This window comes from Vanellus vanellus, assembly GCF_965231255.1.
Source record: "Vanellus vanellus genome assembly, chromosome: 2".
Lineage (NCBI taxonomy): Eukaryota > Metazoa > Chordata > Aves > Charadriiformes > Charadriidae > Vanellus > Vanellus vanellus.
Window position 1 is genome coordinate 147,220,099 of NC_138906.1, and position 12,812 is coordinate 147,232,910.

General features: G+C 39.3%; 1 protein-coding gene across 2 annotated transcripts in view; it reads right to left on the reverse strand.

Annotated features, from left to right (window-relative positions):
• Positions 1 to 5,132: 5,132 nt before the first annotated feature.
• YWHAZ (tyrosine 3-monooxygenase/tryptophan 5-monooxygenase activation protein zeta) overlaps positions 5,133 to 12,812 on the reverse strand; it is a 29,918-nt gene continuing 22,238 nt past the window's right edge. For both annotated transcript variants that reach the window (XM_082479257.1, XM_082479256.1), the window contains exons 4-6: positions 9,588 to 9,751; positions 9,402 to 9,497; positions 5,133 to 6,184 (exon numbers count right to left, since the gene is read on the reverse strand). In XM_082479257.1, coding sequence (XP_082335383.1) covers positions 6,125 to 6,184; positions 9,402 to 9,497; positions 9,588 to 9,751 — 320 coding nt within the window. In that variant the 3' untranslated portion in view covers positions 5,133 to 6,124. The remainder of the gene's footprint in view (positions 6,185 to 9,401; positions 9,498 to 9,587; positions 9,752 to 12,812) is intronic.

The window sequence follows — 12,812 nt, forward strand, 5'->3', positions numbered from 1 at the left end:
AAATGTAAGGGAATAAAATGATCAAGTTTAGATGTAAAGAAATAACCCAATGGAATTAAATTTGACGTTCATCTACAAATAAGGATATTTTACCGCGATAAGGTTTTATATTTAAATAATTCTTTCTTCTTTAAGGATCTTACAAACTATCAGCAGCTTGGGACTTGGCTCTGCAAGTTCACACGTGTTGACAAGCTGTTGCGTCTGCCCCACGAGTCGCCTGGGGACCACGCACGCTTGCCGCACTGCCTGGGATGCTCTGCTGTGGTGGCACCTCAAGTGTATGATACTTAGATTTTATGTAGATGGCACTCTACAGCAATAGTGGCATTGTAAATGAATGCTTCCAATACACAAATAACAATTTACTCTCCACAAATATGTAGATTCCCGATGAAATGCTCCAGCTTTGAAGAGCTACACTGCAGCTTATACAAGGGACCATGATTAAAAGCAAGGAGAACAACAAACATGGAGCAAGCATGGAGGCAGTAGGGAGTAATTCCTCCCATTAAAACCAGTGTTTCTTGTCAAGCAAGAAATGGCTGGTCACCAGAAATCATTTGCTAAGTTGCTTCAGGGAAGCACATGTCTAGTAAGAAAGAAAACATAAAAAACACCCACCCTAAGAAAGAAAAAAAAAAAAAACCCAAACAACAAAAGAAAGGTAGCCTACGGTTAAAAATACTTATTTTCTCCAACTATTTTCCAAGCCCTTTTACAGACAAGCCCCAGTTCTGTCCTTGAAACCTTTTCTTTTTGCCCTCCTCCTCCCAGTCAGGAGTCACATAAAGTAATGAGTCTGCAATGAATCGCAGCGTTCCAGATCTGCAGCTAGTAGTTGAATTTGGGGGCCCCACGTGTTTCAGCTTCCTTCAAGGCTACTTTCAGCCACTACAATCTGGGAACATCTGGAGGTCTTGCCAGTAGGGCTAAGCACCCATCTAAGCAACTGCATTAGAAAAAGTTTCCTTAAAAAAAAATATTTTCTGCAGAACAGCTCTACCAGAAAGTTCTCCAAACATGTCTAAAACTGCCCTGCTCACTGCAGGAACTTTGAATGTTCCAAAAATGTGGGTTCCTGAGAGGCCAAGCAAAACTGCGTGGCTTGCACAGTGAACCTCTGAAGCCCTTAGAAACCTCTCCTTCCAAGCCATAATTGTTGCTGTATTTTGCCTAGGAACAGAAGCTGAAATTGCCATTTTCCCTCTAGTTCTAAAAAAGCAATTTGGTACGTAGCAGGATTGACTCGGCTCTACCCCGTAGGTGTTTCCCTGCTAGTAACTGTTACAGCCCACTGGAAAACCAGCGGACACATCCCTCATCTCAATGGTGGAGATATGGGATGCGTAGCTACAGCCTCACCCCGTGATGGAAGGGTCCTGCCACACCAGCCAGTGCTAACGGGATGACTAATGCCCCTAAGGTCCCCTCTAAGCTCCAAAGCAAACCTACACCTCTGAAACAGTTCATTCTGCTTCAAGCACCCATTTAAAGACTGCTGAGCTTTACAGCTCCTGAAACTCCATGTCAGCCTTGCTGAGGAGAGAGTAGAAGAGAACTTGACCCACAACTCAAAACAACTAAAGATAATGTGAAGTGCTGACTCCAGTAAAACCACACCAACCCCAGGTGGATCTCTCACCCTGAGACCAAACCAGGAGAGCAGCCTCAGCTTTTCTGCTTCCAGCTGGAAACTGAATTACATGAGATACGAGGTCTTCGGAACACTTTCCTGTCACTCATCTGTCAAAAGCAGAGCTTGGGGACAGCAAGGCACAATATAAAACCCATAGACTTGAGCTTCATTTTATGGAATCATATTGGAGCTGTCTTGCCTAGAATGTTCCTGAATTTTTTAAAAAACAGGTAGTTGTTATGGCAATTAGCACTTGGCAGGTTTAAAATGATTTTTTTGTTGTTGTTATTTCAGACTAGGCTACGAGAGGACAGAAAAAGGAGAAGAATCCTTCAAGCAAATTATTTTGTTACATTAAAACGGAAGAATAAACAAATCAAGCAACCTTTACTGTGTAATTTGTAACTTCAGGAGTGGAAAAGCACGCCTGCTTCTTACTCATCACAACTAGCAGCTCCTGCGACTGCAGCTAACAGGTAATACTAATTTTTCTAAGGGTCAGTTAGGCAAAAAATTATTTTCAGTTATATCTACAATATTAACACAAGGCCCTTGAATACAGCTCAAAAGCTACAGCGGTTCTTAGAATAGTTCTCACTTTCAATAGGTTCCTTACCTGAGTTTTGAGGCACCCGAATGCCACATTAGTAGTGAGCAATTTCCCCCTCTTTAAAAGGGTACTTTGAGTGATCATTTTTGGAAAGGCTGGGATTCCCGATCTTCCAACAACTTTTAACGACACCTTGGAAGAAAATATAGCTATACTTACCATAAAGAAAAAAATCCCAAGAAAGAGTTGGGAATAGAGGCTAAATCTTGAATTCCAATACATTTTGTTATCCATATGGCTGTTCTTCCTTCGTTCCTTCCCTCCTCCATTCAGACTCTGGAAATACCAGCCTGCCAGGATCTCGCCAAGATGTAAGTTACTGGAAATAAGGAAGCGCACCCAGCCACGCACTGCCAGCTGCACCGACACCATACCAAGAGGTGGTGTAGCTAATTTAGCTACTTCCCTTCCAAAAGGACCCGAAGCAGAAGGCAAGGTAAAAGGCAGGCGCTGACTGGGCTGTCGGAGGCTGCTTCCGCATTGTCTCAAATTCCAATCTTCAGGGTTTCCACATGCCCATGTTGTCGTTCCGGAAGTCCTCCCCTTCAGGAGAACACAGCTGAGGGGATGCTACGCTGCCCGCAGTGCCACAGGCAGTTCGGTTCCCACCCCGCCAGCCTCCCTCCTTGTTTTGCCCCTTCATCCCGTGCTGTGTAGTCCGTAGGTTGGTAAGCACTGCAGTTCCCGCAGAAAGAGCATTCTGTAGGGCAAGTGCGTGCGGTGCTAATCACGGCACTAAAGGCTCAAAAAATTCCAGGTCCCTGTGAGCCTTTTCTGCTCAACAAAGCAGGAGGAGACTGCATTGCAGAACAGGACATGTGCTGAGTGTGAAGCAACACTACCACATTTTAGGAGGGTCTTTTATGTCAGAACACAGACTAAAAATACATGAAAATATGCTTATAAGAGGACGCTGATCACTCCATACTGGAAATTTTTTTCATGACCAGATACTGTAGATCACTCTAGTGGAGGAATGAAGGAAATGAAGACAAGGGTGACCCTTTTGCGATATTTAAAAGATCAGCTTAGGCACTGAAATAAAAGGCAGCTTTCTTAAATAAAACAAAACCAAAAACCACCAAAAAGATCCAATGACCTCCTATGTAAAGATAACTTCATATTTTGTGTTTTTAATGGCACAAAAGTAAAATATTTCTTCTGCTATATTCCACTGGTCCTCATTTGATTATGCAATTTTCAGTAATACTTTGATTTCTCCAGGTACATGGAGTCACTTTACAGAACCCTATTAACCCAAAACTTTCCCAAACAGTTGGATAAAGGTTAAAAAAAAACCCACCAGGAATTCTCAAGTCACATTATTTCATCTAGTTTACATTTAAATGTTTAGAGCAAAGCAGTTTACCATGCAAGTTGAAAGTCAAATCCTTTCAGTAAAGGAAGCAGGCAGTATCTTCATTAGAGCCTTTGTAAGAGACAGAACTCACATCTGCTATGGAGTGAGCTGTGATCTTTCCTTTCTAAAAGTGGGTCCAATGTCCCCAAAGGAATTTTGTAGTCATGGTCTGTCAGCTTGCGAGGCTTCCAGACTGGAATGTAGCCCTTTGTTTTGTAAATGTGTTTGATTATTGCTTTTTCCTTTTGACAAGTGCTTTCATGCATTAAAGAAGTCATTGTTACTTTTTTCAGTGGTAATTGAGGGATATACTAAGTTCTGCCTTAGAAAGCCTCATTAACCTTTGCCCTCCATATTCTTCCTTTCTTCCTATTCTTAATCAGATGCTGATTTCTATTACCTATTATAACAGATTATTAACTTTCAATTCTAGCAATGGTGACTAGTGTCCCCAACTACTTTTTTAAGGTTTCAGATTATCCTACCCACCTTTTCTACCAATCTCAATCCTTAATTCTGGAACAAGGGGCTCAGCTCCTTCTAGAAATGAAGCATCGCATTCAAAATCTAAGGATCGTATGTATTTTAACCTCTCTTTTTTTTTCCCCAATACAAGAAAAAGCTGATCTTCTAAAAAGTCAGACCTGTAACTTGCTTAAGTCCACTGCATGTGCAAAAGGATAAGGCAATGGGGTTCACATTCAGTGACTCGGTTCATCTTACTATTCCAGGTATCAGATTAACCTGGTGACACCAAGATTACTTTTCACCCAAATAAGAGCTATCTAAAACTAGAAAATACTTACACTCTGCTTACAGGTAGAGCTCAGTCAAGAAAAAGACGACTCGTGCTTCCCTTTTGTTGACTATATCAGTACAACAAGAGTATTTTAATACAGTTCAATTATTTTCCAAGAGTCTCAGTTCTTGACAGAGATGTGGTACTGTTTGAAAATCAGTCTCTATTTCCCTGTAGTTATTTCAGTTTCAAACCAACTATCTAGAAATGTCATAGTTATTCTGTGAACACCATCGGTGCAGACCTCACTGGGAACAAGGAAATGAAGAGCATCGTTGCTCTGGGGAGCCTTTCCACCAAGTGAGCTGTAGTGCCTGAACCCCCTGAACTCTATGGAGGCTCCTGCTCAGTTCCCTTTTACAGCAAGCTATGGGTTTCCATACAACTACACCTATCCCAAAGGTCAGCTCTGAAAGAACTTCCTATGCCTTTTGCCCTAAGTCTGGGGACCATATGTTTGTTAAAATATCTCCAGAGTACCAGCCAGACAGTCAGAAAGCTGTAGGCATCTAAAAGTTGTAAGTTAATTCATTAGAGCAACCGTAAAATCAGATATGAAATATTCAATCTTGACTTCCCTGAAATTAACTAAATGCCTAAATGTGTACTAACATTCTCCATAATAAAAATACTTCTGTACTGAATTTGTGTATAATACTGCCATTGCTCTAAAAGGTGTGGGAAGACAGATCACATGAAATCTACAGCAAAGGTAGTTGAAAAGTCCATTCATAAAACTTTTATTCCACTTACATCAACTTAATACACATGTTCTGAACAGTTATGCTTGGATTGTTCATGAAAATTTCATAAGACATTAAACAAAGCTAGCCATCATCTCAAGTTATTTCCCTGTTAACTATTTTTACAGCACATGCATGTTAGGCAAGTATCAAAAAAAAAAAAAAATCACAAAAGCAAAAAACCTAAAAAAGTTAAATACATGGGTTTTTGTTTTACTGCTGTGCTCGATATACAGTGTCATTATGGATATCAAGCAATTCATTTTTTACTGCATCTTTACTTGTACATTTGTTCTTAGGTTGCTTAAACCATTTAAATACAAATAAAATGTGTAGCAAAAATAATGAAAGCAACAGCAGGTAACTTTACAAATAATGGAATGTGAACCGTTTCTCTGTCCTTCTCTAGAGAAAGTTGACTGGGTTATCAAACTGTCTTAAGGAACACTTCAGCTGCAATCAAAGATGTACACTCGATCGATATATTCCACAGATTTCACATGTTGACTTGACATGCAATATCTATGGGACATCAGTTTATTCACAGCCATGTGTGCTCCGGCTTGGATACTCATACTAACTACACCTGTGGCTGCAACTGATTATCCCTTTTTTTCCATCGTGACAGACCAATATGCAAGCAGTTGTCTTTGCTTGACATAGAAAGCTGTTTTAACACTGGCCTTGTGGGAAGCCACAATATACCAAAAGTACTATGCCAAACATGTAAAACTTGTATAAAAATTTCACAACCCTATATTGGCCACCTCAGATGAAAACAGATAAGTTCCCCAAATGTTAACTGGCTCTATTCCCCTAATATTAAACAAAACCACATGGGAAATATAGAAATCCAAATAGAAGTAACATAAACCTGTCAAATCGTAAACAAAAACTATTTGTGGGACAGCATGGATGACAATGGTCTACTGTGTAAATTTCAGAATGAGGCAGATGGAAGTTGGAAGGCTGGTTAATTCTCCCCTCCTTCTCCTGCTTCGGCTTCATCTCCTTGGGTATCCGATGTCCACAACTGTTCAGGAGAGAAAACAGAGTAAAATATGTAAGACTAACATTTATGACTAATAATTAATAAGGAATTATTAGAAAGAAAGTCTATTTCTTAAATAATAATTTTGTAAGAGATCCTACTAAGCACCATGGGGGGGAGGGGGAAGCACACATTAACATGAATGCTTCTTGACTATTAGTTCTACACAAGATAAAATGGGAATCTAGTCTTAAGTGCCTCAACTCCACACTGCATTTGATGAGGAAGTTCATGAACGGGCAAAACCAAGTCTCATATCCACAAGGCTCACTAAAACACAATTACAAGCAGGCAAGAATCAGACCTACAGAACAGATACATGAGAATCAGGAACGAAGAATACTTGGTTTCCTGTGGATTTGTACCTTTTCCTCATGTGAGCTTTATGCATCTTTCTGAAAGAAGCACTTCAGTAAAGGTGTCTCTCCACATCCAGCATTAGAGTGAATGCTACCTTTTCTTCAAAACAGGCATCTGAAGATTTTTGTTTTTAAAAACAAAAACATTTCACCCAAATCTCTGTCCCTTGGCTTTATTCAGTCAGTTGTGCCCTCCTTCAGCTACTTTTGGAATACAGAGCTTCCAAACTGGAGGGCAGGGTAAGGAGGGAAGAAGATCAGGCTAAACATGCAGTATGCACATAAGCTTATTTTCAGCTCCATAAAAATCATACTAAGGAGCCATATATCAAGACTAAGTACCATCTATGGAAACTAAGCATCGGTTCCACAGCAACACCCAGGGCAAAGAAATTATTTTGTGAACCAAGTATTTCGCCACACTGGCTGCTTCCAAACTATTACCAGCCCAGTATGATTTGTAATCTCTCGCTTTATGGAGTTACAGCAGCATTAACCAAATCCTTCACGGTCTATAGCATAAGGTGGTAAAACCTAAGAACAACTAATTCTCTCTCTACCTACGCTAAGGTCTCACAAGATACTAAAATAAATAAATCTATCATCGGAAAAATTCTATCCTTTCCAGGAGTACAAGACAATAGAGAAACTTACACAAGACCAGTAGCCTTGTTCTTGCTCTGAACATAATATACAATATCTGCACTAAGTGTTCCTTGCAGAAAGCATTAAGCAAGGAGTTAGTTTACTGGAGACAACAGCATACTCAACAGTTTCCAGCCCCTGCACTACATTCTATGCTGTGCTATGTTATTAGAATGTTATTCTCAACTTCAGTGCTATTCTTGTAAGGAACAGTTAGTAAGAACAGTTTTATCAGAGGCTTCTATCCTAAATCCTCACCACTAAAGTATCTACAGATACATACATATACATACTTCTATTCATTAAATAAAAATGAATGGGCCTGACTGGTGTGAAAGGAGGATTACCAATTGAGAGGACAGTTTAACAAATCTGCTGGGGAAAAAACCCTTGGGGGTGGTTAAAGAAAAAACAATTTCATAACAGAGAAGAGAAGGAATTATCCAGCAATCCCAGTAAAACAGATTTTGACTTGATATATTAAACAACCCTCTGAACACTTCTCTGCCTTCAGTCCCTGCTGAGAATGAACACAGGCTCTTCTTCAGCCATACAAAACTCAATATAAGAAGAATCATCAAGCGAGGAAACCACTCCTGCACATAACTGATCAACATGCTGAACCACTGTCAAAAGCCTTTGTAACAGACTTGCATAACTAGCAAAACAGACCTTTTTTACATTTATGAAATTCATTGCAGTCTTTGGCAGTCACACATACATCAAAACTTATTTTCTACCCCAAGAAGTTGTGGAAAAACATGGAATCAAAGCACTCATACAGGTCATGCTAAGCATTTAAGGCAAGACATACCATCCATTCAAGAATATGGAATCCTGCAGCTGCTTACAGCTCTCTCCCTTACAATGGAAAGCTCACACCACTTATAAGGCCTACTACTGTAATTCACACACTATGGCAGCTCAGTCCAACTTTTGCTCTTGTATGAAACAATTTGTTTTCCAACTGTTACGACAAGCTTTACATTATTTTTACAGGGAAGCTAGCAATTAAAGTCAGCTTCTATTCTCTATTTCAATAGCAGCCATTCAAAGGACATCTCTTGAGCAATCTCACACAAGGGGACAGCACACACAGACGGAGAGCAATGCCAACCCTGTATCTGTCTCCATTACAGAGGTTGAGAAATCTCTTCCATTTGTTTTGTAAGGAACAGCTGGAACAATCACAAGTAGTTTTTTCAGGAAAGTTAAGCTGCCATTCTAGTGGAAAAGGTTCCAAGGAACCAGGAAATAAAGAGTTAGAAACAAAAGCAGAAAATACAGCAACTCCAATGTTTATGCAACTGTACAACTTTAGTTCTAGTTATGTTAAAAAGAAGCCCAGCTATTTTGTAAATGTCTCTGATATGAGATGCACAGAATGAGAACAAGGGGTTACATCTGGCGATAAGAGGTGCTTCTTATTTTTTTCAGTTCTGGCTTGCAGCTCTCCCTTCTCCCCCACAAAGACCAGGGAGTGAAGTATGCCATTAATTACACTATTGCTTACATTTACTGTTTCATTTGCTTTAGGTGTTCATCTTTGCCAGTTTTAAAGTTCAAAGTAGGTTAAAAAAAACCCACATGGAAGATGAAGATTTTGATTACTCTGACAACACCACAATCTTGATCTGTAACTTACACCACAGGCAGCTATGAGTCCAAGGAAAAAAAAAAATTAAGAGTTTTACAACGGCCATGGTAATAGCCTGGTTAGTACTGATTCCAATTTCAGCTTTACCAAAATTAAAACCCAAACAACAGGCCCCTTAGACATTCAAGCTTTGTTTGTAGTTTTCATGTAGGATCTATTCCTTGCACATGCAGTTACATAGCATAAGCTATATGAAATTTGACGTAAGTTTTGAAGAGGCAAATATGGCTGTATTCTCAAATGTTGTTTAACAAAACGTAATAGCTTTGCTAGTCACAGTCCAAACTACGTCACTTAAACAAGCTAAATTCCTTGAATAAAAACAAAACAAAAAATTTGGTCAATTTGACATGTCAGAAAACTGTGTTAATTAGTATGCAATAAAAAAGACATAACTCAGAAACATGATGTACTGTAAAACTCATCTGTAAGTAAGTAACTGACAGACACAGTTCCACAGCTAAGAATGAACGGGACAACTGAGTGCCACAATGACCAATCCCCTTATCAACAATATGCAAACATTAATGATACTCACTGTCAAGTTGTCTCTCAGTAACTGCATTATTAGCGTGCTGTCTTTGTATGACTCTTCACTTAATGTATCAAGTTCAGCAATTGCTTCATCAAAAGCCTAGTGTTACAAAAACAAAAAACTCCATTGGCCATGTGACAAAAGGTTATGAAAATAATATAGATGGATTTCCCCTCCACTTAGACTTACCGTTTTTGCAAGGGAACAGGCTTTCTCCGGGGAATTAAGAATCTCATAATAAAACACGGAGAAGTTTAGAGCCAGACCTAATCTGATAGGATGTGTTGGCTGCATCTCCTTTTTACTGATTTCAAAAGCTTCTTGATATGCCTGTTGTGATTGCTCCACTATCCCTTTGGGGAAAAAAACAAAACACACACAAAACCCACAACAAGTAATTAATTCACATACCGTATTCAGACATACAATCAGGACTCTGTTCATGCTTGCATGAACAAAGTATGTTAAGAATGAATGCCCGTGAATGAGTGCTTTACCTAACAAGTTGCTATTTTATGAACATTTTACTAAATTACATTTTAAAATTATTAAAAAAAAGTTGTCATTGACCAAATCACAGGTTTGAGTCTCTCCTTGCCACTCTATAACTAGTTGTATTTACAAATGCTTGCAGCAGTTTTGTAGCACTTAAGGAATATAAAACCCACCAACTACAAGAAAAGGTACAAAATCGAAGTTTTAACTACACACGGGTTTGATATAGTGCCCCAATTTCAATGTCTTTAAATGCTGCGAAGCATTACAGATGCACATTTAGTCACAGAAAACAATGGTGACCTTTGCCTACCACACTGAACCCTTTCAGTAACAGTCATCTATGAATTCCCTGTCAAATTGCTTGGCAAAGATAGTGTGGCTTACCTCAACTCAAATTAAATATATTTCTGAAAGCTTCCAACAAAGTTCCATTTCCAATGCAGATATTGAAAGCTTTTTTACCCAACTTGAATGCTCTAGCCTATAAACTTTGAAGTAAGGGAGAAAAAATAACAATTGGTTTCTTTTTTCAGTGATTAATCTTTTGCCATTCTCTTAATTGGTTTAATTGGTACAAGTTATAAACACTTGGCAGAAAAAAAAAACAACTATACTGTGTATACTAAGACTGAAGAGCTCAACAGTTTCCATTCTCACTGAATGCACTTGAACTTATGAGCAGACTATGCCTGCACAAGTCAGAGATCATGGCCCAACGCAGCCCACAAGCTGGATGATGCCCTTGACGCTCCAGACACTGCGCACAAAGGGACCATTGTTCCTGCACTCTCCAAGACTGTTAATAGCATCTGAGAAAAAGGTGGGCAGGAAGTCATTCAATTCAGATGCAAAAGCATTCCAATCCTAACATTTCTGGATCAAACCAGGAATGTATCCAGCACGATCTCTGCAACAGCACCAGTCACATGTATTCAAAAATAAAGGAATTTTAGGCTAAGGACTCAAAAATACATCAGATATTTAAGTGAGAAGTACTCAAAATCTGAGAATAACTGAATACCAATATTTAGGATGTCTATGCAATCTGTATTTGTTCACCTTTATGTATTCACAAAAACCAAAGCATCACATCGTCCTCTTCAACATGGAAGAGGGAGGCCAATCACTGCACAATTACTCAATACACTGTCCTCTCTACACTCATCACTAATAATGAAGTGCTTCAGAAAATTCAGACAGCTGCCATAATACCTTGAAAGTGACCAGAAATTCATATATTATGGTTGAGAAGAAACAGGTTTACTCTAAGTTAAATTTAGAAATAGTGAGAAGCATTTCCCTCTTCCTGTAATGGAAAAGCCTTAGAAAATGGCACTGTTTATGACAGGCAAAACACACAGCATGAAAAAACAAGTAATTTCAAGGAGTGCAGATGAACATTTTATTTTTTTAATTATTATACTTTAACATAAATAACTTCAAAAAGAAAAAAAGGCCTATTTTTTCTCCTTATTTGAGAAAATACAGTTACTGTTTGAGCAGTGATTTGGGGAACTTAGTGCAAAATTTTATGTATTCTGTTAATTTTTAAATCAGTCACCCAGAATTTAAAAAGTTGCAAGATTTTTAACCTTGAATTCTTTAGAAAGTGTTGTACAGTTCCAAAGTTCAAGGCTAAAATAGTAGTGCGAGGTACCTGCTTGACATTCCTATCTGCTATGACTGCTCTAAGAAAACCCCAGTTGATAAAATAAACGATCTGCTTTACGAAGATAAAAACCCAATTCCTAGAGTTGGGAGCTTTATACTGTTGCTGTGTTTACTGCAAAAGGCTGAAAGAATACTGTCCAACTAAATGACCATTATTTCTTGAACAATAATTATCAACTGCTCTTCTTCAAGGTCACAGACAGCATACCAGAAAAGCCTGTGAGATAAAACACCCGGGGGGTGAAATCTTAAGTTTAGGAGCCATGGCAACTACGAGCTACATAGGCTTTCAATAAAAGTTTTCTTCATCTGGAAACCCACTAAAAACCGCTCAGTCAGGAGACTGGGTTAAATAAAAATGACCTTCAAGCCCACTTTAAGCAAAGATTTTCACAGTCTGATTTTAGAGTCTGCAATTTATTCCTCAACAGAAAAAGAAACTTCGGGACTCAAAATATTGTGCCTTCCATGCACGTGAATAGAGATGACTAAAAGGAAAATATAATTACTCTTTGTACAGCACCAGATCTAAAGTACTAGTTACACATGCAATTCTGCCACCACCAAGACTGGGTCAGTTTGCATGCAGTACAGCACCAGAAGTCAAATCAAGCCCTATTATACTAAGCCTTAGTATCTTTACGCAACTCCCTATTATGCAGCATACTGGGGAAACTGGGCTACCCTATGTAATGCGGATATAACACATCCGCCACAAAGCTAAAGCAGACACATCTATCCCCTAGAAATTATTCCAAGTCTGTTTCACCTCTATACCAAAGTCAACCTAGTTTCTGTGAAGCCACACAGACATCTTTCTGGATCACACTGGGAGAGCTCATTAGCTTGAAAGCAGCACAAGGCCACAGGGGCACCTTCAAAAGCACCACAAGGAACCTAGGAAGTCCTACAAAAGGGCAGAGTGCTACCAACCATCAGCCACACAGCTGAATGCTTCTCCTATAATCCCTGAGGTCCCAAGTCCATGCGTTCAGACTGCACATTCCCATGCATCCCATACTTCTGCAGACTGAGTGAAGACTAAACTGAGTTTGCAAGAAAAGAGCTCTAGGCTAGCAGAAGTTACCAGAATGGGCTCTGCTGAAATGCACTGCTCTTCGGGGCATGCTGCCACCAGTCCTACACTGGCCCCAGGAAACACCTTAGCACTGTTTGCAATGAGCTGTATCTAAACATAATGTGTAGTTCTGAATTGAAGGTGACTCTACATGGAGTCAGCATGTT